Consider the following 27203-nt stretch of genomic DNA (forward strand, 5'->3'; position numbering starts at 1 on the left):
GCCTTGCTGAGCTTGTAGACACTTAGTTCTGATGCTCCATTTGTGCTGTGGTCAGTTACCTGTATTCCTGCTAGTACTCCATCAGCTAGTTCACTAGTACAGAAGCAAAACATCTGCATAAATGTGACGTTCAATGGAAGTACTGAATTTCCAAAGTGCAAAGTGTTTCATGCTGCTTGAAATAAGAGTGAGGCGCGTGTGTGAGCTCACAGCTGACTTTGTGTTGTCATTCTCTTCCAGGTGAGCGACCTTACAAGTGTCAAACCTGCGAACGGACCTTCACTCTGAAGCACAGCTTGGTCCGTCACCAGCGCATCCACCAGAAAGTCAAAAATGTCCGAAACCACGGGAAGGAGAGCGACAAGGAGGAGACGCAGTCGAGGTGTGGAGAAGACAGTGAGAACGAGTCCAGCCACAGCGGCACCAACCCCATCTCCGAAAGCGAGTGCGACTCCGTGGGAGGCGTCGGTAGCCATTCGTCCCTCGTGGGGAGCCGGAACGAGCCCCTGGCCGGCATGGTCACGGACTCCCCCTGCGGAGAGGAGAGGAGCGGTGCCTGCCTCGCTGAGCCCACCAAGAGCATGCAGAAACACACAGCAAAAGACCAGGAACCGCGGGGCAGCTCCGAGCACGAGAGGCCCTCAGGTTTCATCCAAAACTTGCTGGAGATGCACAACGCTCCGTCTCCCATGAATCACATCCTGGCCTCTGCCGACAGTGCGCCTCAGCTCTTGGGGGTGGAGTGACTTGCTAGGAGGTTGGACGCGTCTCAGCAGGCAAACTGAAGCCAGCAGAGCAAGGTTTCTGGAGTCTGGTTTTGGAAGAGCGACCATACAGCTACGGGGAGAGAGTATGGCAGACTGGACATGGTGCCATATGCCTTTCAGTATAATAATGCAAGAGACTACATTATATACTGATTTGAGTGCCTTACTACTTTATTAGATCTTTTGGTATTATAGATTTTTTTCAAAAATGATTTTAATATTTTAAAGAATTATTTGGAGAGGACCCTTTTTCATTTAAGCATTAATGTTACCTTTTGTATTGGTGTGCGTGAGCTTGTTCTTGTATATCTGTGATAGTCGCTGTGTTTGTTCTCTGAGCTGGAAATGGGGCAGTGGGGTGGGAGGCCCTTGGATACCATAGCCAATAACTGGAAGAAAAATGATGTGAATTTCATATGAAATATTCAGAGGAGATGCAGAGGAGACATTGATTTATTGTTTTTTTTCTCAGTAGATGTTCTTGCATTTGCCACATGGTGGAGCATTAAGCCTGTTCCAGGCATGAACAACGTGGCAGTTGAAGGTGTTCAAAGTGATTCAAGCCAAAAGCAGGAAACACAAATGAATTTCAACCTCATGCATGTTTCCACTTTTCAGCATTAGAAGTGGTCTTTTTAAATCCTAGGGGTTTTTTCTGGCCGTCACGGACTGAGCGTGTATACAGAGATGAGTTACATAGCAACGTAACCTATGGAAATTATGCACCCGCTGTTACATATGTTTGATTTGCTTCAGTATATTATTATTATTATTATTATTTTATTATTATTTTATAAATCCATCAGTTCGCTTGTCTCTGCAGTCAGCAGAAGCCAATGGGCAATATTTGCCCACGGAGATGCGTAGCGCAGCTTGGATCCCGTCTCGGAGTGTTCTTGACTCTTCAGCTTTCACCAGCTCCTCCTCCTCCTGTTGTTGCAGCTCTTCTACTGTACTTTACGTGAACCCCTTCCTCTGACCGGAGTGTCCCGCGGAGGCCAGCGAGGTACCGTGCCCGTGCGGGGCGCATCTCCCTCGCGGCGTGGGCGTGGGTGCGAGGTGCGACAGCGGGGCCGCGCGGGGCCCTGGTGCGTGAGAGAGGCACCGCGGTGACCTCGCTGCCGTCACGGTGACGGTCGCTAACAGAGCAAAGTTATTCCGTCTTCCAGTGGAAAGCAAGAGAGAAATGCGAGCCTTACCCTCCTCTTGCTTCTGTCGTGTTCTAAGAGCAAGAAAATACTACTGGTAATAAAACTACAGATATACGACATGTTAAAAATAAATAAAATGAATTTAAAAGAAAAAAAAAAAGAAATAAATTCTTCCTGAGATTTTGGGGTTGATGCTTGAAGACTTGAGGTGTGTGTCTAAATTTCATATCAGTAATTTAACCCCTTTAATGCTGGCAGCTGGAATTTCTCCATATGGCTCCTGTTGCCGGCAACAGGTGACAGACGCTCCAGCCACCAATATTGAAGGGGTTAAACGAAATGTATCCTACTGTAGCTGTGCATTTTTAGGAGTGCCCAGCATTTTTGTTGTTCTTGTGTTGTTGTCGTTATTGTTGTTTGTTAATTGTCCTTCAGTCATGACCTCTGGGACAGACAGAGCCATAATAGCATTGCCGGAGCCTCACTGTGCTACTCCACCGCTGCAGCCCCCCAGCCCAGCCCGCACTGTGACCCTCCCTCCTTCCCACCGCAGAATCGCTTTTCCTGCTCTCACCAGACATGGAGGAAGTGGGCCTCGGACCCAGTCTATATTATATAATATATATCTATATATATCTATATATTAAAAATTCTCGGAAAAATTTCTGGAGACTGAAATCTCACTGTCCAGAATTCAAAGGAAGAGAAACGTTCTTGAGTAATATTCTTGCAAATAGAATAAGAAAAAAATGGTTGAGGTATATGTGATTTCTATTTTTTTTTTGTTTGTTTGTTTTTTTAAATTTTTAAATAGGGATGTTTGAACCAGTTCAGAAACGAAGCTAACGCCAGATATAGATAAATCAGACACAACCAATGATTCATTTGAAACTCTACCCAGGTGCATTCTACTTAATGAAAACCAGTTCACGCATCCCTTAAATTGTTATTACTATTATAATTATAATAATAATTATTATTATTATTTTGGGTATTTTTTTTGTTTTTGTAATTTTTTGTTTGTTTATTTTGGGGTTGTTGTTTTGTTGTTTTGGGGTTTTTTTCCGCAACTCTCCACACTAAACTGCGCAATACTGTGGGGGAGAAGCCATTACTAAACTATATGCTGCAGAACAATGTAGCAAATAATTAATTCCCAGCAGCCTGCCGGGACATCTGCTAGCAATAATCACTATTGATTTAAAGCTTTATTTAGCCTTTATCTATATCCTAGTAGAGTATAAGGTCTTGCCACATTTTATTGACATTTTTATTAGTTGAGTTTGACTGAGAACTGTTGCTGTTGTTGGGGTTTTTTTGTTTCCCTTCCTCCCCCAATATTAAACTGTGAAGTTTATCATGTGTTTAAACTATGGGTGAATCTTAGGCTTTAGTTTGCATGTTCAGCTAATTTGTCTCTATATGATTTTCGTTTGAATCTTTTTATTTTTTTTCCTCTCTCAGGGCTTTTACAAAAAACAAAAAAACAAAAAAACAAAACAAAAAAGATAACAAAAAAAAATATCTTCTAAAATTCTTTTGCCTGAGTTGCAATGGACTTAACATGGAGATAATTCAATCACTACATTAAGCACTTGACTGTGAAAGCGCAAAAAAAATAAAGGAAAAAGAAAAAAAAGAGAGAACCTTGTTTGAGGCTGTTGTGAAATAACTCTAGGGGGCTATGTGACAGTCTGATTCCATTTTCAGAATGATTCATCTTCTCTTTCCTCTCTGTGTGTCTCCTTTCTCTCTCTTCTCTCTCCACGAAGGAAGTTTAATCCTAGTGATTTCATCCCATGCAGGAAACAGTAATAAATGTGTAGAATTCATATTTTTCTAAAGGGAACTTAAACTGCTGCTACGAATTGTGTACAAGACTGGTTTATGCCACATGAACAGAGAATCACACATAGTTTTGGTACTTTTATTCCTCTTTTTTTCAGTTGTACAGTACTTCCAAATTCAAAATAAAAAGTAAAACTTGTTCTGTATCAAACCATCTAAGCAATAAAATGTTATATTTAAAAATTATAGGTTATTAAATGGGCGTGGCTCTTCTTGTGGGTTTGTGGTGACTTATTCTCTGCCTTAGCTCTGCTGGAGGACGACGTGCAAGCCAGAGTTTCTCTGTGCCAATGGATCGCTGTTTCTCTTCCTTCAGTTGATCTGAATTTGAGCTGGAGATGTTTGCAGCACTCTGAAAACTCGTGTTCATTTTGACCACCATTTTCTGGTAGCCAGGCCCCTTTGAAATGCTGCTTGTCTCCCAGATACAGTTCCTCAATGCAGCAACTGAACACAGCAGAAAATGCTGATTTTCCTGCATAGGCAGGGTCAGGAGTCTTTTCAAATTAATGGTAGCCCCATGGTCACATGGGTGAGCATCTTCTCAGCATGTAGTGTACCAGTCATTTTTTTACAAATTAAGTAGGTTTCTGCTACTATAGTTTCCTTCTTGCATAAATGTTTATAGCCACAAACTCTTCAGGATTTGTCCAAAAGCCATGTGCATGTGTCAAAAAAGAGACAAATCCTTTGTTTTAGCTTGTCAGAGCTGCCTTAGCTGCATTTTATATGCCTTCCTATAAGAAAACCTATTTCACAGGACAGTGAGCCAAAGAATCATTTGAGTTGTGCATCCAGCTCTCAAGGCCAGGGAATTGCAGTGAAGCAAAGCATCCACATCTTCCTAAGTCCTGCTGCGGTGGTGCTTTCTGGCAGAGAAGTGAACCAGGTTCAGAATGAGAGACAGACTTGAGGCATGAACTGCTGCTTCTTTCCTCCCTCAAGCCTCCTGCGCCTTCCTGATGGAGGTCAAAATTCCGCACAGCGCTTGGTCTGCTGAGGACCTTGGTCCCTCACCCCCAGGGAGGGACAGGTTAGAACAGAAGCAGTCAGCCAGCCCCAAACTGAGAATATCTGATGAAGTGGAGCTCTGAAGGCTCTCTGGGTGAGCTCATGGGGTGGAAACATCATTTCTGAGGGAGGACACCTGCAGAAAATAATTTTCCCTCTCCCACCCACTGACCTGAATCGCCTCTCCTCTCGTGAGACTGATGGGAAGCTCGCATCCAAGTGGCCCAGGGACCTGTCAGGAGGTTTAAAATCAAATGGGATGAGTTTATGTGGTTAGGAAGTGATGGTGACTAATAACTTACAAGCAGATGACTTAGAAAAGCACTTGGTTCTTGGCCCTGGAAGGGTATAATTGCTGTGCCCAGCCCTTTTCTCCTTCTACCTCAATTTGACAGTGACTGTTGCTGAGTTGGGAATTCCCCTGCTCTTCCTGCCGCCGACAGGATAACACCCTGCAGGCCAGTTGAACTGCACTTCTTCCTGGCACTTCCCTTTCCCTCGTCTGCCTCCATTCTTTCCCACACTAACACCCATGGGAGCAGTAGCTGGAGCTGGCCTGAAACACCAGGTTAGCAGAAGTGGCAAAGTGGTGGTGGTGTCTCTGTGTGCCTCCTCCAACTTGCTGCTTCCTCACCTCATTCCCTAAAGCTTTTTTTCCCACCTTGGCAAGGGTGAAGCTGAACTTAATTTCTGACATGGACAGGGAGAGTGGTACAGCCCATCTTTGAGGCGCTGCTGTGCTTCAGGCATGGAGGCCACATGCTCACCCACAGCATTAAATTTGGGGGAAGACTCAAGTCCTCTGCCACCACAGGGGTGCCTTGGCAGCAAGGGGCACCAGGAAAGTGGGGGTTTTTTTCTGAAGTGTGGAGTGTGGAGCTGTGGGGATGGGCAGGAGATAGTAGGATTGGGTGAAAACTGCCCCAAAACAGAATGTGGAGCCGGTTGGAGCATCTTTTGCATTTTTGCTGCTGCTGAAATGCAAACAAGTAAAGAGGAAGGAATAAAGTTACTTGCTTTTCATTATGTAGCTGTCTCAAAGTAGCCAGTATATGCAAGATGGGAGGGCTGTACATCTACACCAAGATCTTCAGAAAGTGCGTGCAATGAGAAATGATTTGCTGTTGACACTTAAAAGTGTTTTGGCCTGTTCTGTTGGAAAAAGCCTTTCTCAAACAAAGTGAGTCACAATTAAGCTAGCAAAGGCAGCAAGGGGCAAAAGTTTACTTGAAACCTTTCCTTCTTCATAACTCTCCAGTTTGGGGAATCATAAATAGCATTTTCTTATTTTCTTTCAGCATTTCTGTAGTTATGATGGGATTGAAAATAATTTCAACTTTTGAAAACCCTGAAGTTTAGGATTATCTGCAAAAGGGAGACTCAAGACCCTATCACAGAATAACCAGCACTTTCTGTATGTCAAAGAGGCACCATTTTTCATCGCTCACTCTGATAGTGCAAAAAAAGAAAAAGATGGAGAAATTGATTGTTCAATTGAAACATCTCTTAACTGCTGGACTGTGGAAAAAGGGGCCATGCCAGCACTTCCCAAAACCTGAGTACTGGAGTAGCCAGCATCAGGGAGGTAAGTGAGTAAAACCTGAACAAGGCACCAGTATCTTTGGGTGTTATAGGTCAGCTGAGCCCTCCAGCTGAGGAGCTGTGGTAGGTAAGGGACAGGCGAAGCGGAAGATCACGGGATGTCACGGAAAGATAGACCCCTCCCCTTCTCAGTTCCCCACGTTAGCTATTAACCCCTGAAGCCCCAGAAGCATATAGCCACACCTGCCCCAGTAAATTTCCACTCCCGACTAACCCCTGAGACCCCCCAACCCCCCTCTGACGTAACAAAGACCGCCAAGACTATTTAAACCCACGAGATGAGATAATAAATGCTTTCGATCGTCCACCACATTAATACCAGCGTCTTTATCGATAGCCCGAGCGGCCTGGAAAGGCCAGGCCGCCGTGCTGCCTCACCTAAACCAAGTCCCCCGTTGCCCTTTATAAAGGCAACAGGAGCTGAATTAAAGTACTCTTTAATGTACTCTTTAAACCCTCTTTCTTTCATCCCCTTCCTTGGCAGTAATTACTGTGCAGGAGAGAGGCTGCACCCACACTGCAACAGCCAGGGGAGCCCTGAGGGAGATACCAGGATTTGGGCTCCAATCTGTTTGGAAATAAAGGAATTTACTTAGATTTTGAAAACCTCCTCCATGTCAGGGAGGAGTTGAATGTTCCATGAAAAATGGTCTGAGGTTGGGAAGGGGGAAGAGTGTGTATGAGGAAAGGTCTAACCTGCTAGTGGGATGGCATGATCTGCATACATATCTGCCTCCTAGTTTGGGTGCTGTCTGAGCTGGGGATGTGATGGGTCACCTGGCTGTGTGTGCTCTGCAGGTTGGAAGCACCACATCACTCCAGTGATCCCCGGAGTCCTGGGTGTGCTCTGGAGTTCCTGGGTTTGGCCACCAGCCCCACACTGGAGCTGCCCTCCTTGCCCATGTCCTCATGTGCACACTCAGGGAATGGGGGGAACAAACATCCAGGAGCATACTGTTGTCCCTGTCTGCTGCTGGTACCTGCAGATTTGCTGGTGGATCAGAGGATTTCCCTCATCATGGGCAATTAGTGCTAAGCTGGATCACAGGATTAGAAGAACTGGAAACAACCCTAAAATGACAGGAGGTACAGCACAGCTGGGGTTTCTGAGCCAACAGCTCTGAGGGTATGTATGGTCAGTCTGTTCCTCCGGTTTTGAAGAACATTAACAGGAATAATGGTTTGTTCATGGAGCCTCTGCCAGAGCCTAAAGCATCTCCTGCAGGTGCAGGGTCTTGCACGCAGCAAATTCAGACCTCTTGGCCTTTCTCAACACAGCTCCACAGCTTCCTTGTCCCCTCAGCTGAGGATTGTGTTTTTGCAATGCAGTTTCAGGGAATGCATTTTTACTTGATTTAAACTCTTCTCACCAGTCCTGAAAGGATGATTTCTGCCAAGTAAACCCAAGATGTTTCTCCCACAGGATGAGTTGGTGTCAGACACAGATGGTGTGTGTCCTTGGCCCTATGGCAAGTTAGGGACTCACTTGTCCAGTGATGTCCATGTATTTCTCAGGAACTATCAGAGGACCAGAGGGGAAGGGAAGGGGCAGGGGGAGAATAGCACAGGGAGAAGTGCTCTGGGATAGAATTATTTGGTGATTTTAGGATTTGTCACCAGCTGCACCACAACAAAATGTGCAGAAGCTGCAAGAGCACCATCCCTGTGGGCTGCCAGGTCTCATTAGTGGATTCACCTGGACAGGGAGGCCTATTTAAAACAAGGGGAGGGGTGAAGGCTGGGCTGTGAGCAAGGGGACAGTTGTTTATGAGCAACATAACATTTCTGTATTGTAAAAAGATATTTATGAGGCTGTTTTTCCAGAAGGTTTCTTTTTGTTGTTGTTGGGTTTTTTTTGTTGTTGTTGTTGGGGGTTTTTTTTTGTTTGTTTGTTTTTTTGGGTTTTTTTTTTTTTTTAATGAGTCAATTAGTACCTGGGAGGAAAAGGGTGGAGAGGCAGAGGGCAGTTGGCCTGCTCAAGGACAGCAGTGAAGACAGACTGCTGGCAGGTCACTGCACAGAATGGATGCCCAAAAGATACAGGAGCATCTATCTTGCTGTTGCTGTATGCAGGTGTCACGTCAGGTAAGTGACATGTAACCTGCACACGTGTGCCAGTGTTAATGGGCTGCCTGACAGATGACAAGCTGGACTGAACTCTCTGGGGAGATGTAAACCTCCAGAGTATTGCCAGGTAAGGGGCTCTGATGGCTTCATTTCAAAATGTGTCTGAAACCACCCTGAAGAAGTGAAACTAAATGGAGTTGAGAAGCATTGTTGAGGCTTTTCCAAAATTCTGGTATTGCCTACTTTCATTTCTCAAGACCCCTCTCAGAATAAAAAAAAATCCTCATAAAAAGGAAGCAGGAGTTTTTCACATATTAAACAGTAATGAAATGGGAAGACTTCTCTGGCTCACCCAACCTCACTGCGTAATGCAGTAGAAAATGTTGTAGCAATCCTCCCAACTAGTAGGAACTGAAAATAGCTTTCTCCTTTGCTGTGCTTGTTTATTTCTCCTGTGCCAGATCTGTCTCTTGTTTGGCAGGGAAAACTGCCAGGAGTGTATGAGGAAACTCTGGGCGCTGGTGTTTGGAATACGCTGTTGTGAAAGCACTTGAACTTCTCTAGAGCCTTTCAGCAGAGGGTTGTGAAGCAGTTTACGAACATCAGTTAATGGGAGGCTGTAAATAAGAGAAATCTGCTGGAGAAAAGGCTTTTCATCATGAAAGGCCTGATCTGTTTTCACAATCTCGGAGGCAGAGGTTAATGCGGTGAAGGCCAGTGCTGCTGTGGGCTGACTCTGTCAGTAATTTTTAGCTGTAACCACACGTGGAGCACGGCCCCGCTGCTCATAAAAATGTGCCAAGGTTGGGACAGAATGTCAGCCAGAAGGGTCGGTGGCTCCAGGACAGGGCCTGACCCGAGCTCTGGGGTCTGAGGAACGGCAGAAATAAATGCTCCTGGGAACATGTACACGCAGGACCATGGGCCCCTGCCCTCAGACCTGGAGTTGTATTTGGGTAACAAAAGCCTTTCCTCCCATCTCCTGTTACCTGATCCTACAGAGAATGACAGCCTAGGTTTGCTGTTTGCATCTGACTTCCAAAGAATCTGCACCCAAAATAAGCATTTGTACTTTATCTGGGGTGATGGCAGTGCTAGCTGTGAGATGCAGGCTTGGTTTGACTAGTATTCTTCCCAGGTTTTTTCAACTCAAGCTTTACTGCATGACTTGACTGCTTGGGAAGGGTAAAACCTGGCTGTAAACAGACACTGTACCCTTTGTCATTGCTGTTTAATTCTACCAAAGCACAGCCCTACTTGATGCACAGGGTTCCTCCTGGGGAGGAGGCAGCAGCACACATCCTCCTACTGCATGCACTGCTGCTGAATGGGATCCAGCACTCCCAGATTTGCACACTTTGCCAGAAAAATCCCTTCTTGGTGGCAAATTTAACACCATTTAATCTGCTTCCTTCAAAATGCCTGTATGACTGAAGCTTTACAGGCTCCAAGGTCATGTGCATCAGGTCCACAATACTCCACAGCCAGAGAAAATCAGAGTATCAACCTGCCTGCATCTACACAGCAGTCAGTGTAAGTCTGCACCACAACACAGTGAGTCCAATCTTTGTGTCTACATCACTCTCTGTCAGCATCTTGAAGTTGAAGCCACAGAGACTGCCTAGCATAGCATAGCTACCCAAGACCCAGAACTCACTAGAAAATGAGCTGGGGCTGTAGGTGAGGGAATGGGAGGGATTTGGAGACGTGAGCAACTTGGGCACCCTGTGGTAATACATTTTGCAACAGGATGCAGAGCCACATGCTGCCTTTAATGCATTTGGTTATTACTTTTTATGAATGCACCTCTTTGACAGTTTTTAACTTTTTCTGAACCATAAGGGTCTCTTTAGCAGCTGTAAAACACTTGCTTAAAAATTAAGGTATTTTATTTGAACAATACTTAATTAAAAATGATAGCAGCTTCTCCACCAGTTCCTTCAGGCAGTGTTTTACTGAACTGCAGCTGAGGGATGTTTTGCAGTTTGTCAGCAGGTCCTTGGTGGCCTGTACTTATTTCCACTGCACTGCATCAGTGACATCTGGCTCCATTCAGTTCTACAAATTCAGCAGAATGGGAATGTCTGCGTGATGGTCCCTGGGGATTGCCAGTGAAAGAAAAGGAGTAACCACTAAAGGAACAGTAAATGACACCCAGCAAGATGCTTTGCACGGGAGCAGGAGCTCAGCCTCAGGAGGATCTTGAGGGGAATGTTTTGCCCTGCGTGAGCACAAAGAAAAACTACTGAGTGATTGTTCTGGCTACATGACTGTGACTGATGCCTTGTACTTCACCCTTGGAGTACCTTTAGCTGGGCTGGTGGTAATGGAATGCTGCAGAACTACAATCTGCCAGGCTATTACAACGCTGGAAAGGAGATGGTCCCCGAGTAGTGTATTTTCTAAAATACAAACTGAATCCTGCCTTTTTTTCTTTACTTTGGTGCCTAACAGCGAGATGCACTTCCTGGTTTCCAACTTGCTTTATAGCAGCAACAAGTTAGGATTAGTTGCGGAAAATGTAATTTCCAGCTGTGAGAAGTAATTCCACACTCTGTGAATGAACCACTATTACAAACAACCAAGCATTAACCAAGCCTTAAATACTGGCTCTACGGAAAATATGACACACTTCCAAATCAAGTGTTTTAGGGTATTTGAACTTGCTTCTAAAATATAACCAGTTATTTGGGTGGCAATGTTTGCCATACTGTGCTCAACAGTCACCAGATGCTATTTAAATTCTAGCTTTTCCTTTCCAATGGAAACCTGCAACAAGGGCATTTTAACTGCCCTCCTTGCTGTGTAGACTCCTCTCAAAGAAAAGAGGGTGTTTGTTCATTCTTTCAAGCTTGAAAACTTATGGGTGGAAAACTCGCCAGCTGATACTGGATCAAGTCCACTCTCAGGGCAAGGTCCTGTCCCCTCCTTCCTTCTGCAGGGCTTTGGATCCAGGCTCTGCCAAGGGAGTTCCTTCCTTGCTCTGATCAGACTGAGCTCTTTGATTAAGCTTGCACGGAAAAGCTGAATGGAAATGTGTGTCTGAATGTGGTTAAGGTACACATCTATTAAAGATATAATTCAATTTAACTTCTAAGGAAAACCGGCGGCGGGGCCAAACACCAGGTGGCAGAGTGAGCCTGTCACTATAAGCTCCACCTCTGCAATACTTTCAGCTGACACTGTAGGTGGCCACAGCCCTGAACTTTTTTGGAAGCAAATACCAGATACCAGCTTTTACAGCTTTTATGTTTGTTTTCACAGCTTTTTCTGTCAATTATTTTGTGAACAGCGTAGAAAAGTGCAGTACTCAGACTAGCTTCAGTGGCCAAGATAGAGCACGGAGTGATTTAGAAAGGACAGACACAGTTGCTCTGACCCCTCCCTTTAGATGCTTTGAGAAGGGGCTAAAGCTCTCTTTGTGCTTGTCTATTATGAGAAGCAGTTGTCACAGGTTTGGGAGACCCCTCAGCTGGCAGATCTGGGAATTGCTGGCTGTTATAATTTCCATCTAGTGAACCTAGTACTGTATTTTACCTCCAGGGTTAATGTTCCACCACTGCAGCCTCATCTCTATGGAAAATACACGGTGTAGCTCCATCCAGGCCCAGCAGGGCAGGACTGAACCTCCTTTACTAGAACGTAGACTGTGGGGCCCTCTTGAAAATCTGTTCAAACCATTGTGAGACCAAGTGCACCAACTCCAAGTGTTCTCTTTGCTGTGTGAAAGAGACATCTCTCAAGTGACAGATTCATTATGTGAATTTAGGGGCACAGGGAAAACTCAGTTGTGATTTCCATGTAGGCTGAACAGAGCAAGAGTGATGAGGAAAGGCAGGTTAAATTTCAGCTTTGCCTCACCAGATAAGGGACTGGAATGCTGTAATGCTGAAATCTTACTGCATCATGGTTAATAGAAATTTATAGCAAAGACCATTTACACAAGGGGACAGAAAAGACAGCCAGACAGATTTTTAAGACCTCATCTTGGTCTTGGTATCTGTTCTGTCTGAGCCAGTTATTGCAATCTGTCTGTCTTGATCGTTTCAGTGAAAAAGATAAGGCAGACTTCAAATTCTAGTCATTTTCATGTGTTCTGGAACCTAAAAATACATCAACACATCTGCTTTGAGTTTTTCCCTCTTTTACCCACAGATATAGCTCACAAATACGGGGATCCCAGCATTCTTTATTTTTAAACCTTGTCTTCTTTTTTGTTGGTTTTTTCCCCCAAGTCTTACCTTCTTCTGTTTGGATGCAGAACACCTGCTGGAACTGCTATTTTCAGAGTTATTGCATGGAATGTGAGCATTTACTTGGTCACACAACAGCATGCACATAAAAACTGGAAGGATTTGGCCTTGTGCTTCAGCAGCTTTTAAGCATCTTAACAGATCCTTTATATTGCCTATGGTTTAACATGAGGTTATTCCTTCTAGAAATGTAAGGCACTGTGGCTCACTTTCAACCCATCAGAATTCAGAAATTTACTGAACACTTGCCCAGGACCCTCCCTTAAAGAATTCTAATCTTAATTATTAGTCCATTGTCCAAAACATCACGAAGTACTTGCTCAATATTATTTCCATTCCAGCTAAACATGTAGAATGGTGTATTTTCACACTTTGCATATTTGGTACCACCAATTGCTTACCAAGGAAAAGGCCTTTTTTTGGTGCCATACTCATGCTTTATTAAAAAAAAAAAAAAAGCTACACAATGCTAAGAAAAAAAAAATCAAGTATACTTTACAAAAAACCTGCAGTTGTTTTCAAGAGATCTGATCTCACTTATAAATGCAAGTCAGCAGGTAAGAAATTAAATGATAATTTAACACTTAGTTGCAGTACATCACCTGAACTTAATCATCCAAAAAAATCAGTCATTCTTAAATTGACTGTTGATTGTAGCTACATAAACAATCATCTGTATCAACTGATTCGAAAAAAATCCCTGGGAAAATTTAGAGATTAATGGAAAAATATCAGAAGAATGTTATTTAGCCCACCTATAAATTTTTGCAGAAACTAAGATATCTTTCTGGCTTTGTTCTTCTCTGTATGTTAACTGCAACTCCTCTGCGTATTTTAGAAATAGCAAAGTGTAAAGCTGCTAAATTCTGGTCAGTGAGGGGATAAAATTAGTACAGTATGGATCTATGTGTACAGTTGCCAATCATTTTCATTAGTGCTGTGTCTTACTATCTCCATGGAAGTATATTGTGCAAGTCCCAAATAACTTCAAACACTCTTGAAACAGCCCTTAAGTCACTCCTATGAGGTAGGTACTGTCCTTCCTTTGGAGAAGAAGAGAACAGACTCTCTACTACTCAATACATCAAGCATACTTAAAAACAGGACAAACAGCCTACTTTAGTATTTGACTTCCCTGGATTCAGAGCTCTCACCTGCAACATTTTGTTTAGCACCAGGCATTCTAGGAATAACCAGTAAGTGATACTTTTGATTACACCTTTTCCAAGCTAAGGAAGATGTTCAGCATAAATGTTTCAGAACAAGCAGAAGCACTGCCATCTCCAGTCTGCTCTATCCAGCTCCACAGCCTACAACTTAATAATTTTGTACGTGGAGAATGAACTTCGATCCTTCAGTCTGACAGCAGCCGCTCTTCTTTCTCTGATTGAAGGATACTGGGGAAAAATGAACCGCTGCCAGAAAGCAGACAGCATACAGAGGGCTACAGGTATCACATGCAGTTCAAGGGTAACCTAAATTAATGCTTTGCTGCCTCTGCAGATGTGAACTCTAAAGCTGTTTTCCTAGCCCTAGTGTAGAATTATTAGGTCTTCACAATTTTTTGAGTAAGTTAAGGAGCTGTGAGAAAGGAGAAAGGAACTCACAGACATCCTTCACTCTAAGCCCATAGTTCATTTGCTCTCTAAAACCATTTTAGGATCTTTTACTACTAAAGAAACCCTAGCCCACAGCTTCTTTCACAGTTGTCACTCTTCTCAGAACACCCCCAGGAGCAGTTGTGTGGCAGTGTAGTAAGCTGGCTGAGAACTAGTAAGAATGGATTATACAGGGGCTTGTGCTGCCAAATGGAAATGGGTGGCATACACAGACAGAATTGCTGCTCTCTCATCTTTAAGTAGCAAAACTATACCCTACTCAGCTGAGACTAATAATTATATCCAGCAACACACCTGTGACACCAAGCTATCCCTGTTTAAAAATTGAGTATAAAATTCAAGTACTAAAATAAAAGTTTCTAACCAATAGGATAAAGCAACAACTCTACACCCTCAATTTAAGAAAACTGAGTGTAATAGACTGGCTTATTCACTAGAAATAATACTAGAGATGCCAAAGTTCAGTTACCACTGCATGCTGGAATGTTACTGCTAAATTTCAACTACAGGAAATTAATGAGAAACAAGTAATTAAAAAATGTTATGACATTCACCATGAGCAGCAGTGGTCTACTGGCCCCTGCTCTTATGAACTGCTTCTGGCTAAGAAAGTCACTATGAACCATCTACAGTGAATGCCAAATTGTACCATCAGAAAGACAACCTTGGTACACCTGGACTTCCCCACTGCTGGTTCCAGTGCAAGCTGCTTTTCTCTTCTTTCATGCTTAGAACCTAAGTATTTAGAAGTCAGCCACTAAGTGCAGAGAAGAGAGCTCAACCTTCAAATACTTCTTATTTGTACAAATAAAATTAGGGTATTACAAATTAATATCCTCTGTTCTGATCCTTTGTCTTTTTTCCTGGCATACCACTGTATCGTCACCACTCCCTCAAAGAGTACCTTTAAATCTCAGGAAGAATTAAGAGTATACAGTTCAAGATGACCTATTACAAGAAGGTGAAAAAACCCCTTTCAATGCCAGGTTAGAGACAATCCAAGAGAGGGAACTTCCAAGTTCAGTGCATCAGGTGCTGCAATCGCTATGGGGCTTTAGCACAGGAAGCATTTAATCCATAAACACTCTGTTGAATCAATGCAAGCTGGAATACAAGCCTGCAAATCTACCACAGAACCAGTCAGATTATATCACTAAAGGCAAATAAAGTTGTTCCACACAATTTGAGTGGAGATACCCCTTATGAGGGCAGCATTCAACTGTTTCCTGAATGATCTGAATGACAATAAAGCAAAAAAATTGCTTAACTGCAAAAAAATATTCTGCCCAGACTAGCTCTATTTTCAGGAAATTGAACAAAGCATCTCTTCCACGGCAGTGTAAGTCAGGAACATCTTCACAGTTCATTCTGGCCAAGTGTGTAACAAAACAGTGCCAGCACAGGTAATTTCAGAACCTATGTGCTTCAAATACACTGTGTCGGGATTTGGAAAGATTGCTCAGCATCCATTGGCTCAGAAGTTCAGTCCCTGCAGACCACGTGTGGAACTAAAAGGGCATTTTCACAGGTGGGAATGAGAAAAGGGAGGAAAAGACAGAAGCCTCAAATCTACGCCTCTTCCCAAACTCAAAAAGCTTTCAGATAACATTCAGACATAGGAATAGAGGCAGTTGAGATGCAAATAGTTCAAGCCTTGCCCAAGCAAACTGATGTTCTGCATATTGGCTCTCTTCCCTGTCAGTTAATTCCTGAACAGAGTGGATACCTCAATACCTGGTAATCATGTAAGCCACAAAAAGAAATCTTGCTTTGATTTTGCACACAGCTTTTCTGCTTTACTACTGAACCAACATGCAGCTAGTGATGAATATACTAAAGACTAAGTGAAAAAAACCTCAGACAAATGTACTGACCAATGTAAAGATGTCTCAGATTTAAAAACTGTAAACAGTGAATTAAATAGTTTGCCAATAAAAATAATTATTTGAATCCAACTGCTTTTCAAATTCAGTTTCAAGTGTGTACAGCAAATCCTTGTAAAGCTTTAAAAAATAAATTGGTGTTTTGATACATATGACATTCTAGTTCTTAGGAGAGAGAATCAAGAACTCACTGAAAAGTTTTTCTGGCTTATTCAACAGTTTCTTGAGTAAACATTGCAGAACTACCACTATAATCTGAATACCTAAGATGCTGGCATGATTCAATAACTAACCATTTAACAAATTTGGTATAAAAAGGAAATTTATGTAGTAATACCAATTCAGCACACAAATTCCATGCTTCACAAGTTCTGCTGCTGTGCAAGAGTCTTCCTAACATCTATGCAGCTAAGTTCAGATTTTTAGGTCACTGCATGCCCAGACCAAAACAGCAGCAAAATATCTACCACTACAAGCAGCTATACCCAATTGTGCCTTTAGAATGAAATTATGCAGAAGTTGAGACGATCAGTGCCTGGCCACTGAGACAGGACCACACACTCAAACTTCAGTGTGCGCACCTTGTAAAGAGTACAGTTACTGACTGAATAAGAACAATTGCATTCAGGCTCTGATACAGATATAATACAATCAAGACAGATTAAAGTCACCAGACATTCAGATTAGGGAGAGGAGAGAAATCCTTCAATGACAATGTACAGATGACAAGCCAGCATTACAAAGAACTCTAAAGGCACATTTCAGGTAACACGTTTCTGTTAAGACCAACCGCTTTACACACGCAGGCACAAATCTTAATGGCTACCTCCCCCAGCCCCCAACAATTAAAAAAAAAAACAAATTAGGAGAGAAGTGCATTTTCAGTAATATTAACACCATTCAGTTAATCTGTTCAGTCCAAATGTTTAGCAGTATTTTCCTTATGGTGGTATGGGTTCTCTGCACTACTCCAATCCAAAAAACCAAACAGGCAGAATTAGTAAAGGTTCAACTGTTGCACTAGTTAACATTACTCATCAGAGCCCACTGGTCTCTTCTGTGCCCTCTTGTAGGGCAACCTCCTCGGTGAGGCTTTATCTAGATTAAAAAAAAAAAAGTGATAGTTGCATCAATTACAATTGTTACATAAGCATGTATTTTTCTCCTCCCAAACACACCATTCCGTAACATGCAACAACAACAGGGTAAGGCTTGTTTTATTTGTCAGTTACTAAGATGCAAAAAAACCCAAACCCAAAAAAACCCCCTATGTCATCCCTATGTGAAACTGCAGGCTGGGTTGCTTAGAAAATTTTCATGTTCAGTAATTACACTTCTGGAAAGGTAAACGAATCATTTTGATGACCACTGCCTTGAGTTTACATGTATGAATAATGTAAGACTGACTCTTCTTTAGACAGCTATGCCTTGCATGTAATATTTCCACATTTATAAAACTAACAGCAAAAGAAAAGTGTCTTTGTTGTGGAAAACAGCACTTTTTCAGGAAGCATTCACATTGACTGGGTGATCTTTAAGGCCCCTTCCAAACCAAACCCTTCCACAGTTTATGATTATTGCAGAGAATACTTTCAGTAACCTTCAGTACTTTGCACTAAGTGCTGAAGTGATTGCTATGTGCATCTGGTGACTAATTTTCTTAAACAAAACAATCTCCAATAACCTCCCTCTTTAGTATATGTTCAAATACAAGGAGCAGCCATCATGCCCTTACAGGCCAATCAGTACAGTATGAAGTGTCAATAATAAAAAAGTCAAGAATATCTGAGATCTTGAAGGTTGTGTATTTTAAAGAATTCTAGTGTAGAGTTCTAATTGAAACTAACCTGGAGCTGAGAAAACTGCAAGTAAGAACAACTTAACCATTCATTTTTCCTAAACTTCAAGCATTAAGATTTGAATATCTATTTGGCTTAAGAAATGGATGGTGGTGGGGCCCAAACATCACCAGAATTTGAACCCTTTTAATGTCAGCTTGCTTTTTAGCAAGAAGTAGCATTTAGACCTTCAGTTTTTCTTGCTAGATTGAGGCTTTTCAAATTCCTGTGTCTGGATTTTATACTATTCTAGTGTCTAACAGAAGCAAGTGTATAAGAACGCTTATCTTCACAAGTAAAGCACTAGTCTTTATGCTGTGTAAGTACTCTTAAAAAGAGTAAAGGAATTTTAAAAAGCCCAAAACCATCAACTCCTGGCATAATTTCATAGCACAGCTAAGGCCTCTAGCCCTTCTGCACCAAATGAAGCTCAGAATATGCTTATTTGAGCCAAACAGCAGTCCTTGCCAAGTAAGGGTAGCTCCTGCAAAGGGTTTTCAAACTCTCTGCATCTCGTGTAGGATACACTTCATTGAGGTTTTCTCACCTCACAGCAGTGACTGCTACTGATGACAGGAGTTTATCAGCATGATACACCAAAGTTAGTGGGGAAGGCAATATATTAAAATCCAACCTGCCTTTTAGAAAAAGAATTCTGGGAACCATGATAGAAAACAGGAATACTTCATAAATATTCTACTGATACTATGTTTCTACAATATAATCAGAAATATATCCACAAAATACATGAAAACATAAATTTAGAAGTATATAAAATGTATGCCATTGCATGCATCTGTTCTGCATCTTCCACTGCTCATGCTACATCACCAGTCACAGCATGCAGAAAGCTGTACTTCTATCCATGCCTAATTATTACATGGACAACACACTAAGCACTTTTCACTCTGCAGTTCACAAAGAGTCTACCTCACCTCTTCTACTTTGCACTGAAGCGATGAGAAAGCAAAAGAGAAGAAAGAGTAAGAGAAGTTAGAAATGTCAACAATCTAAAGAAATCAGATATTTAGTTTAGTGTCGGCATTTCAGGTATCAAATAGAATTTTTGGATTTGTGAAAGACATCAATAACAAGTATCTATGGGGCTTTAGTTAAAACACACTTCTAAAGCTTATTTAAGACTCTGGTCTATAGGTAAACTTCCAAACAACTTACAGAAACTCTGAGATGACAGCTACTTTCTCCTATTTAAACCATCTTTGCAATCCAGGTTTTGGGTAGAGATCTTACACTGTTGAAAAATACTCTACAGAACAAATCATAAAAGTCACCAGTAGTCATTATCTTATCAACCAATGAAGTTTGTTCTACAAGGAATGGGCTGTTAAAGTAATAATCTCATCCTTAAGTACAGTGCTTGAGACAATTTGTTATTCCCTAGAAGATACATGCTGTTCTAAGAAATTGGTATCAGCTACTTCTCACTTACAATTAACTGATCAAGTCAAGTTTGTTATATTCTAGTTAGTGAAAGGCAGACTACTTACTTATTTGATTTAAAGTTTCCTGGGGAATCCAGCTCATATCAACATCGTTCTGATTTGATGTTCCCATTTCTACTTTCTGTACTGGTCTTTTCCTCTGAAAATTCAAGAAAGAAGAAAGATGTTTCTTTTCAGTAAGACTTGGATAGCACAAGTATTAGAAATTACTAAAAAAAGCAGTATTTAGTGAACTATAATTATTTCACTAAGGTACAAACTTAAAGCTAGTCAATGTACAGAGATGTATTTCCCACTGGCAATTTACTCCTCTAAGCTTTGCATTAACACTTCTAACACTTTACAACATTTATTCCACATTCAGGCACCAAGATTTCATGCATAGCTGGGTAAATTCATTATACCTTTTGCTGATGATCAGTCAAACTTTGTGATGATGAGTTTTGCTTTCTCAGATTAGTATACTATTCTCACATGTGACCCGACCTTGCAAAATAATCAACATTATGGCAAAGCTTTGCTAAGAACTAAATAAAGCTGCTTTCCACTGAAGTCTGACTTGGATTAGACTAATAGGCAGAAATAGAGAGCATGGGGAAAGCAAGTACTGAATCAGTAAACACAGACATGCAGTGATATTCCAATTCAACCACTTCAGTGTAGAGCCAAAGTGCAGAGACCCAAAGGGCATGAGCTCAGCAAAGTATATTCCATTAGAAACATTTTTTTAAATGCTCTAGTTTCCCAGTAACCTCTAAGGCTCTAAAAATAAATCTTCTACCTTTACCATCATATGCCAGAAGCAATCACAAAATTGCTTTCTTTTCACATCAGAAAGGTTTTGTATTAACAAGTACACAAATAAAACACACCACTCACCTTCCTAGACTCTAGTAGCTGATGTAGACCAACAATGACCAGCAGACCAAGTCCAGCGAGGAACATGTACATGAAGATCCTTCAAAAAAGAGTTTAAGAAACAATGCATTAACTAAAAATGCTAACTTTTGAAGACAGCATATGAAGAGGTGCCACACATCCACTTAAACATTCCCAAGAACTTCTGTAGGGGACAAGTGGGGAAAATACCCAAGGAATCTGAAACTAAAGTTCTAACAACTATCATGTAATTACAGTTTCTAAAATCCAAGTCAGAATAATCATAAATGTAATTCTGAAAAACAGAATATTTGAAAAACGCTGCATAGATTAGAAAAATGTTATAATAAATAAATACTGAAATTTAGTAACTTCAAGAATTCTTTTGCACTATCACCAAGTTTCAAGATATTGGGTCACAGGCAATATTTAGGTCTGTGACAGCTTTAATCACTTATAAAACCCTTAAAAGTCTCTTATATGCTTTTAGCATGCTGTTGCAAAGCAAGTACTGCTAGGACACTTAATTTGCAACAGAGATTTTAAAGACTTTGCTTATGCTGTTCTGTGTTTCACAGTTAGAATTCTACCTATCAAGTTTCTTAATCTGTACATTCTGGTTTGTTTCAAAGAATTTTATCTACAGTATCTGTTGATACCTAACAAGTGGTAAACCTAAGCTACAAAGTTGATTTGGGTATTAAGGAATTTACAGGTAAAGAACTTATTCCAAGCTGAACATCTGAACTTTCATTCATGATAAAGGAAATTATGGAGTTTAACTAAAGAAGATACTTAATTTAAATACCTGTTATGGGGCAACTATCTGTTCACAGGACATTCATACAAACTGATCCTAGTATCTGAATTGTATCTGAGAGCTCCTTTTCAGAGCATCACACATTTTCACATGACCAACTGTTCTTTCACTTAAACCATTATACTTGAGAAATACAAATTAATGCAACAGCTATTTCTTTTGGACGACCTTTTTAAAAAGCCAGCTTTCTCAAAAGGCAATTTCTACCTGTGGCAGGAAAATTCACATATTCAGCATTGTCTACAGGTATTTATGAAGATCAACTTTTTTAATGCACAGCTTCACTTAAAATTCCACTCCAGTGCTACAATATTTAATAGCATTTTAGCACAACATATGCTTGAAAGATATTTGGTGTGTCAGATCTACCCAAGTCTGAAAAAATCACTCCTGAAAGATACCTACTACAGACAGGGGTTAGAGGAACTCAGTCATTCTTTGCTGTGCTATTTGGCACACCAAATACATCTTAGTTTACATAAACTTAATATTACCTTGCAGTGTTCCAGAAGAAAGCTATTCCAGTCCTGACAGCAGGACCCACAGCCTGATACTATGGACTCTCTGCATCTTTTATCTCTTAGGAAAAAGCACAGTAGCATAACAGAAGCTTAACAGCTTTGAATTGCTATGTAGCTGTATAATATCACGTCCTGTTCCAGGCTTAAGCCCTCTGAGCACATCTGTCAGTTTCTCACTGACACACTGAAATCCTGAAGACCCCCACTAATAACAGATCTTAATTTTGGGTAAAATTTGTATTTTCAGTTTGCCAAATGCTGCTACATCATAAGCAAAACACAGCAGACTAACACTCAATAAAATGACAATATAAGAACTATTTCCAATGGCACCACCAATAACCTGTTCTACCAGTGCACCAACTAAAACTGGATCTCCATTCTCCTTACGTTTCTCCATCCAGCCCATCTTCTTTTTCAATAATTGTAACAGTTTGATTGAAGACAGCATCTTGAAAAATGTTGCCCTAGAACAAAGTTTGCACATAACATTTTAAATTCATTTATTCAACACCTACACAAACATTTACCTTTTTCCATGTTCTTGGAGAAATTCTAAAAAGCAGCAACTCCTGCACAAGACTTTCCTAAGGTTGTAAGTTATGCTAGTTTCACTCAACACATAAAAGCACAAATGTTTTGTTGCCCTCTACAGTTCTAAGACACCTCAACTTCCACTGCTGATATAACTTCAAGTGCATGTAGGCAATCCCTTGCTATGCTTATGTATCCACTGATTTGCTTAAATACTACAGAGGCATTCACTTTCTCGAGAGGTACTTGACTAAGTAGTTCCCTCCTGACACCTCATGATGAACTAGAAAGATTCAAATGAATTGGAGCATCAGGCTTACACTTGCATCTCTGTAGTTAAGATTGATAACCAGACCGAAAGGACGACCACCCATAGGCTCAGCAGGGATGAAGGAGTACTCAAACGTGGCTTGTCTCTGTGGTGGAACTACTGTGTTCAGAGAGAGAGCTGTGAAGTTCTGGATGTAAAACTGATAGTCTTGAGGGTACCGGAAAGAAGCATCGAGAGACTCAACAATGAAATCCTCTGTACCCTTATTGGTGAAGCCCACCAGAAATTTTACTATGTTGTTTGCTGGAAAGTCTGAAATACAAAAAAAAAATAAATTCAAATATTCAATATTTGAATATCTAAATCAATATTAAAAAAAAAATATTCAAACCTCACACACCACACACAGCCAATTCTAAACAGAGAGCATCTAGAACAGGCTCTGTGGTTTCACTGTTTGAGGCAAACACTGATGTAGTCTAAGCAACAGTAAAGAGAATGGTGCATTAGCAGGACTCTTACCTTCCCCTTTCACAAATAAGATGGTTGTATCAGCACTAGGTGAGGCTTTAGGTTCTCCTGACAAGTCTTCTTCCTCTTTTTCTTCTGTCTAAGACAAGAGACTTTTTTGAAAAATCCTATAATGAACAGTGAAGCAAAAACCATGCTTGGTTCATGAGAATCCCATGTGTGAAAGCACACAACAGTGGCAAACATTTGTACCAAATCCTGCTCTTGCAGGATTAGCACCATAGTCTGTTCTCTCTCTAGATTTGCTGAGCATCCCTTTCAGCATTTATCTTTCTACTTGTTATATTTGACACAGTGACTAATCTGAACTACATTTAGCTCTGTTGAAGGGTTTGGAATCAAAAAGCATCAGTAAGGCTTCTGTCTGAGGGTGGAAGGAAAATAATAGAATCTAAATGTTACGTGTTCACATCTAAGCTATTTCTAGTTAGAAAACAAGCATTTCCAAATAAAGACAGCCATAAAACAAATTAGTTACTTTCACTACAGGGAGTATTTATGGCAGCTTTCTATTCAGTTGTAATTAGTTAAGTGTTATGTATGCCTGGAAATGGTTAAGCTATTGGAACTACAGTAGTCCATCACTTGTTCAAGTTCACCTTGTGATGTATCACTTTTTAATTTGACAAATGCAAGCATTAAGGGCTTATTTTCCACTCGGGCATCATGAGATCACCACTGTCCCCACCAAACAAAAATAAGGCTGACCCAGTATTGAACAGTCTCAGCTAAGTTCTGGCAAGTCAGTTGGATCATTTGATTTCAGTGCTTTAACAACCTCCTGAAGCAGTGGAAATCCTACTGGATCAGTCATACATGTACCATGAACTAGAGACCAGAGCTGAGCATGTGGCATCTTGATTCCAAGACACTACGAAAAACCCTTTTATTTGAGTGACAAATAAAAGAAACTGCCTAAAAAGCACCATGTTTTGTACCACATCTGCATTTTTATTATGCATGTCTTCTCCTACTAATTTCCCAAACTTCCTTAACGTACATCAGAGATTTGAAAAAATTTTGCACCACTCTAAGCACATTAAGTGTCTAGCAAGCCTAAGACTCCACTGCTATAAGCAGATCACAAAACTACGTAAAACATTCAACTTCTATGTTTTTTATTTTATGGGTAATTTTTTGAATTTGTGTCGTAAACTTAGTTAGCTGTATTTTTTTTTAACAAGGGTTTTAGAATTCATTCTGAACCTAAGAACTCTGTTGCTCTTAGAAATCAATAGCAAAGAAGCCAGAATGAAGTAGTTCTATCCCCCAATGTTCTTCTCAGTTTACTGAGGTGCAACTTCAGATAGAAAAATTTTCTCAACTTTATATCTACTTTCTAAAATATTTTACCTTTTTATATTCTTACACAGAGAGCTCCTATGAGAATGTGGTTCTCCCACTTTGTGGTCTGTTTTTTTTTTTTTAGTTTTGTGGCCTACAATTTTGATAGTCAGAAATCGGATTGTCCTCGTGTTTTTTTTTAACTGGTAATTCAGAAACAAAAGATAAATCCTTCTGACACTTCAAAGTGAACACAAGCTTAATCAGATACGTGAAAATAGCCACCTGAAAAAAGCAATGTAAGTAAACTAAACTAAGTTATACAGCTTCAAGTGCTTCTAGTCTAATTCATACTTTTGAAGTAATATTCATGTACAATTACCAAGTCTGTTGGCTCATCTTCTTCAACTTCAGCTTCATCATCCTCATCTTCAACTATAGTATCTTCTACAGCTTCCTCATCCTCTGTAGCATCTTGAGCTGCAACTAATAAACCTGCCAAAACAAAATGCAAATCCAAGAAAGTCTTTTAAATGTCTAGTTAACCAACAAAAAACTGATGTTTAAGTACAATTCTCAAACTAATGTTTGAGGAACTCCTTAAAAACCTGTGCAATACAGTGTTTTGAAGCCTCACATGCAAAAACCTCCTATTCAAATGATGCCTCTGTTGATCTTTCAGCTTTATTTCTTCGCTAAAAGCTTTCTCACTTACAGATAAGTCAGATAACAGATTACTCAGTTATCTGCCACTAGGTTCAAACCCAAAAATTTACAGCAAGATGACAAAATGTTCAGCATTCACACAGCAATGCCTACATTTGCAAAAGGCAACCAATTTACCTTAATTAATCAATTTTTGAAAACGTTAATGTATGAAAATAATTCAATTTTGCAATTACAAAAGTGAAAATAAGGCATTCCTATTACCAGGAAATTAATTTAGTAAGTACTGTTTCTTCTAAGACTAGCAAATCTAACAAGTTAATAGCACACTGAAAACACTTTAACACTCAGAAAGGTACCTAAAAAGTTACTTCTTTTTTTTTTGTACTTATTTTCATCCAAGTTGTGAAACCTAAACAATGTCTTTTTTACTATGATCTCCTTAACAGCATGTACAGCCATACATCCAACAGAACCACTACACCAGTCAGAAAAGAAACATGACCTAGAGCAAGGCTCCACAAGAAGTGCAATCTGATAGTCCATTGCCTCTTTGCTTTCATGGAGCCTAGCCTCATGCATTCAAACACTGGGCAAATATGATTAATAAAAATACTGGCCATGGGACAAAGTTCTGTCTGTTTGCAGTTCAGAGCACATGCAAGCAAGGCTGAGATCTAAAACGTGCACAAAATTACAGGCTTGGGATTTTTTTTTTAACAAACATAATGCTTTCTGAACAGGAAAGAGTAGAAATGAATGGATAACTGATTTACATAGGTCTGAAAAAAGACCTAGCTGCTATAAATACAAAATATAAAATAAATATTTTTAAGTTTTCATGGGAAATAGGAATCCCTGAACAGGACAAGCATATCCAAGGAATTAAGAATTGCCAGTCAGTGTTAGAAAGAGTAAACACAACCTCTCCTCTCAAGCGTCTTTAGAAGGCACACTCAAAGACTTTTGCTCGACCATGTGCAATACTTAACCTAAGCCTTAAGTACCGTGATTTTATTTGATATTTTAAACTTGTGTGCAAAAAAAAATTAATTTCTACAAAAATTCTTACCAATAAAGGTGGGGGACTTTAAAATAAAAATGAACAGCATACAGGTAGGCTGTAGGCAGCCTTTGCCATCTGCTGCCCAGCACGCCCTCAGACCCCTTACGGTCTTTTCCATGGATGTCAGAGGGGCTGATGATGTGGCAATAGCGGGAGAGCCCTGGGAAGGGACTCGTACACGGCGTGTGCCGCAGCCCACGGCAGGAGCTGGGCGAGAAGCCTTCCCCACCTCGCCTGCCTTCCCAAACTTAGCAGTGGGGAGGCAATTTCCAGATCGTGAATCAGATAACGCCACAGCGTAAACAGAGATTAGCGCTCCTCGGTGTCGCCAAGGACACTCGGGGGGTGGCGGCAGACGAGGTGGGAAGGCAGGGTGGCAAGCCAGCGCATCTGCTGGGGAATGAGGGACCCAGCCCCGCCGGCTTAGGGCATGTGGGACCCAGCCCCGCCGGCGAGCGGGGAGAAGGACAAACCCGCTGCCGCCACCTCAGGAGGGGCTCTCCGTCTCTCCCGGGCCGCTGTCACGGCCGGGCCTGAGGCCGGAGCCCGCGGGTGGCTGCGCCGGGAGGGGCCGGAGCGCGACCCTGCGGCCGCCGGGCGCCCTCGGACGTGCCCGGGGCCCCGCAGGCTCCGCGCCGGGCGCCGGAGCTCCGGCCGCGGCCGCCACGTGCGCGGGCGGCCGGGGCGATGAATGAGCGCAGCCGCCGCCGCCCCTCGGCGGAGCTTCCGCAGGCCCGGCCGGAGCGGCTCCCCCTGCCCGCGGCGCCACGGAGATCCCCAAGCGCCCTCACCCACCCGCCAGCCCCGCTCCCCGGCAGTGACGGCCGGCCGCCCTCACCTGGGCCGCCGCGGGCGCCCCCGAGCAGCAGCGCGGCGGGGAAGACGAGCAGGGCGAGCAGCAGCAGCTGCGACAGACGGGTCATGGCGGTGATGAGGATGGCGGCGGTGGTCGCGGCGACCCGACCCCTCCCGCGCACCCTGTCCCGGCGCTGGCTGCCGCGGCGGGATGTCTAAATGGCGGCGGGCGCTGGGGCTGGAGCGGCAGCTGGAGCCGCCTCCCCCCGCCGCTCCATCCGGGGCCGTGCCCGCCCCGCTCCGCCTCCGCGGACGTGGCTCCGCCGGGCAGGAG

At 42.0% G+C, this 27203-nt stretch overlaps 2 protein-coding genes across 9 annotated transcripts in view; one reads left to right on the forward strand and one right to left on the reverse strand.

Annotated features, from left to right (window-relative positions):
- Positions 1-3952, forward strand: part of RREB1 (ras responsive element binding protein 1) — a 120834-nt gene extending 116882 nt beyond the window's left edge. For 5 of the 6 annotated variants that reach the window (XM_072924110.1, XM_032746851.3, XM_072924111.1 and 2 more), the window contains one exon: positions 241-3952. In XM_072924110.1, coding sequence (XP_072780211.1) covers positions 241-746 — 506 coding nt within the window. In that variant the 3' untranslated portion in view covers positions 747-3952. The remainder of the gene's footprint in view (positions 1-240) is intronic. The other variant, XM_072924114.1, reaches the window with a different exon arrangement.
- SSR1 (signal sequence receptor subunit 1) lies at positions 3832-27203 on the reverse strand. Of its 3 annotated transcripts, XM_030265466.4 has the most exons (11): positions 26913-27203; positions 24725-24837; positions 23050-23137; positions 22577-22839; positions 22113-22189; positions 20382-20460; positions 19548-19641; positions 18975-18989; positions 17236-17299; positions 4950-5009; positions 3832-4635 (listed from the first exon to the last, which is right to left on the reverse strand). In XM_030265466.4, exons 1-11 carry the CDS (start codon positions 26995-26997, stop codon positions 4611-4613), a joined length of 963 nt encoding a protein of 320 aa, XP_030121326.1. In that variant the 5' UTR covers positions 26998-27203; the 3' UTR covers positions 3832-4610. The 3 variants fall into 3 exon arrangements, with proteins under 3 accessions (XP_030121326.1, XP_032602744.1, XP_002199806.1); XM_032746853.3 differs by lacking the exon at positions 18975-18989 and having other exon boundaries at positions 26913-27202; XM_002199770.7 differs by lacking the exons at positions 3832-4635; positions 4950-5009; positions 18975-18989 and having other exon boundaries at positions 13114-17299; positions 26913-27200.

The sequence above is a fragment of the Taeniopygia guttata genome, chromosome 2 (assembly GCF_048771995.1).
Source record: "Taeniopygia guttata chromosome 2, bTaeGut7.mat, whole genome shotgun sequence".
Taxonomy (NCBI): domain Eukaryota; kingdom Metazoa; phylum Chordata; class Aves; order Passeriformes; family Estrildidae; genus Taeniopygia; species Taeniopygia guttata.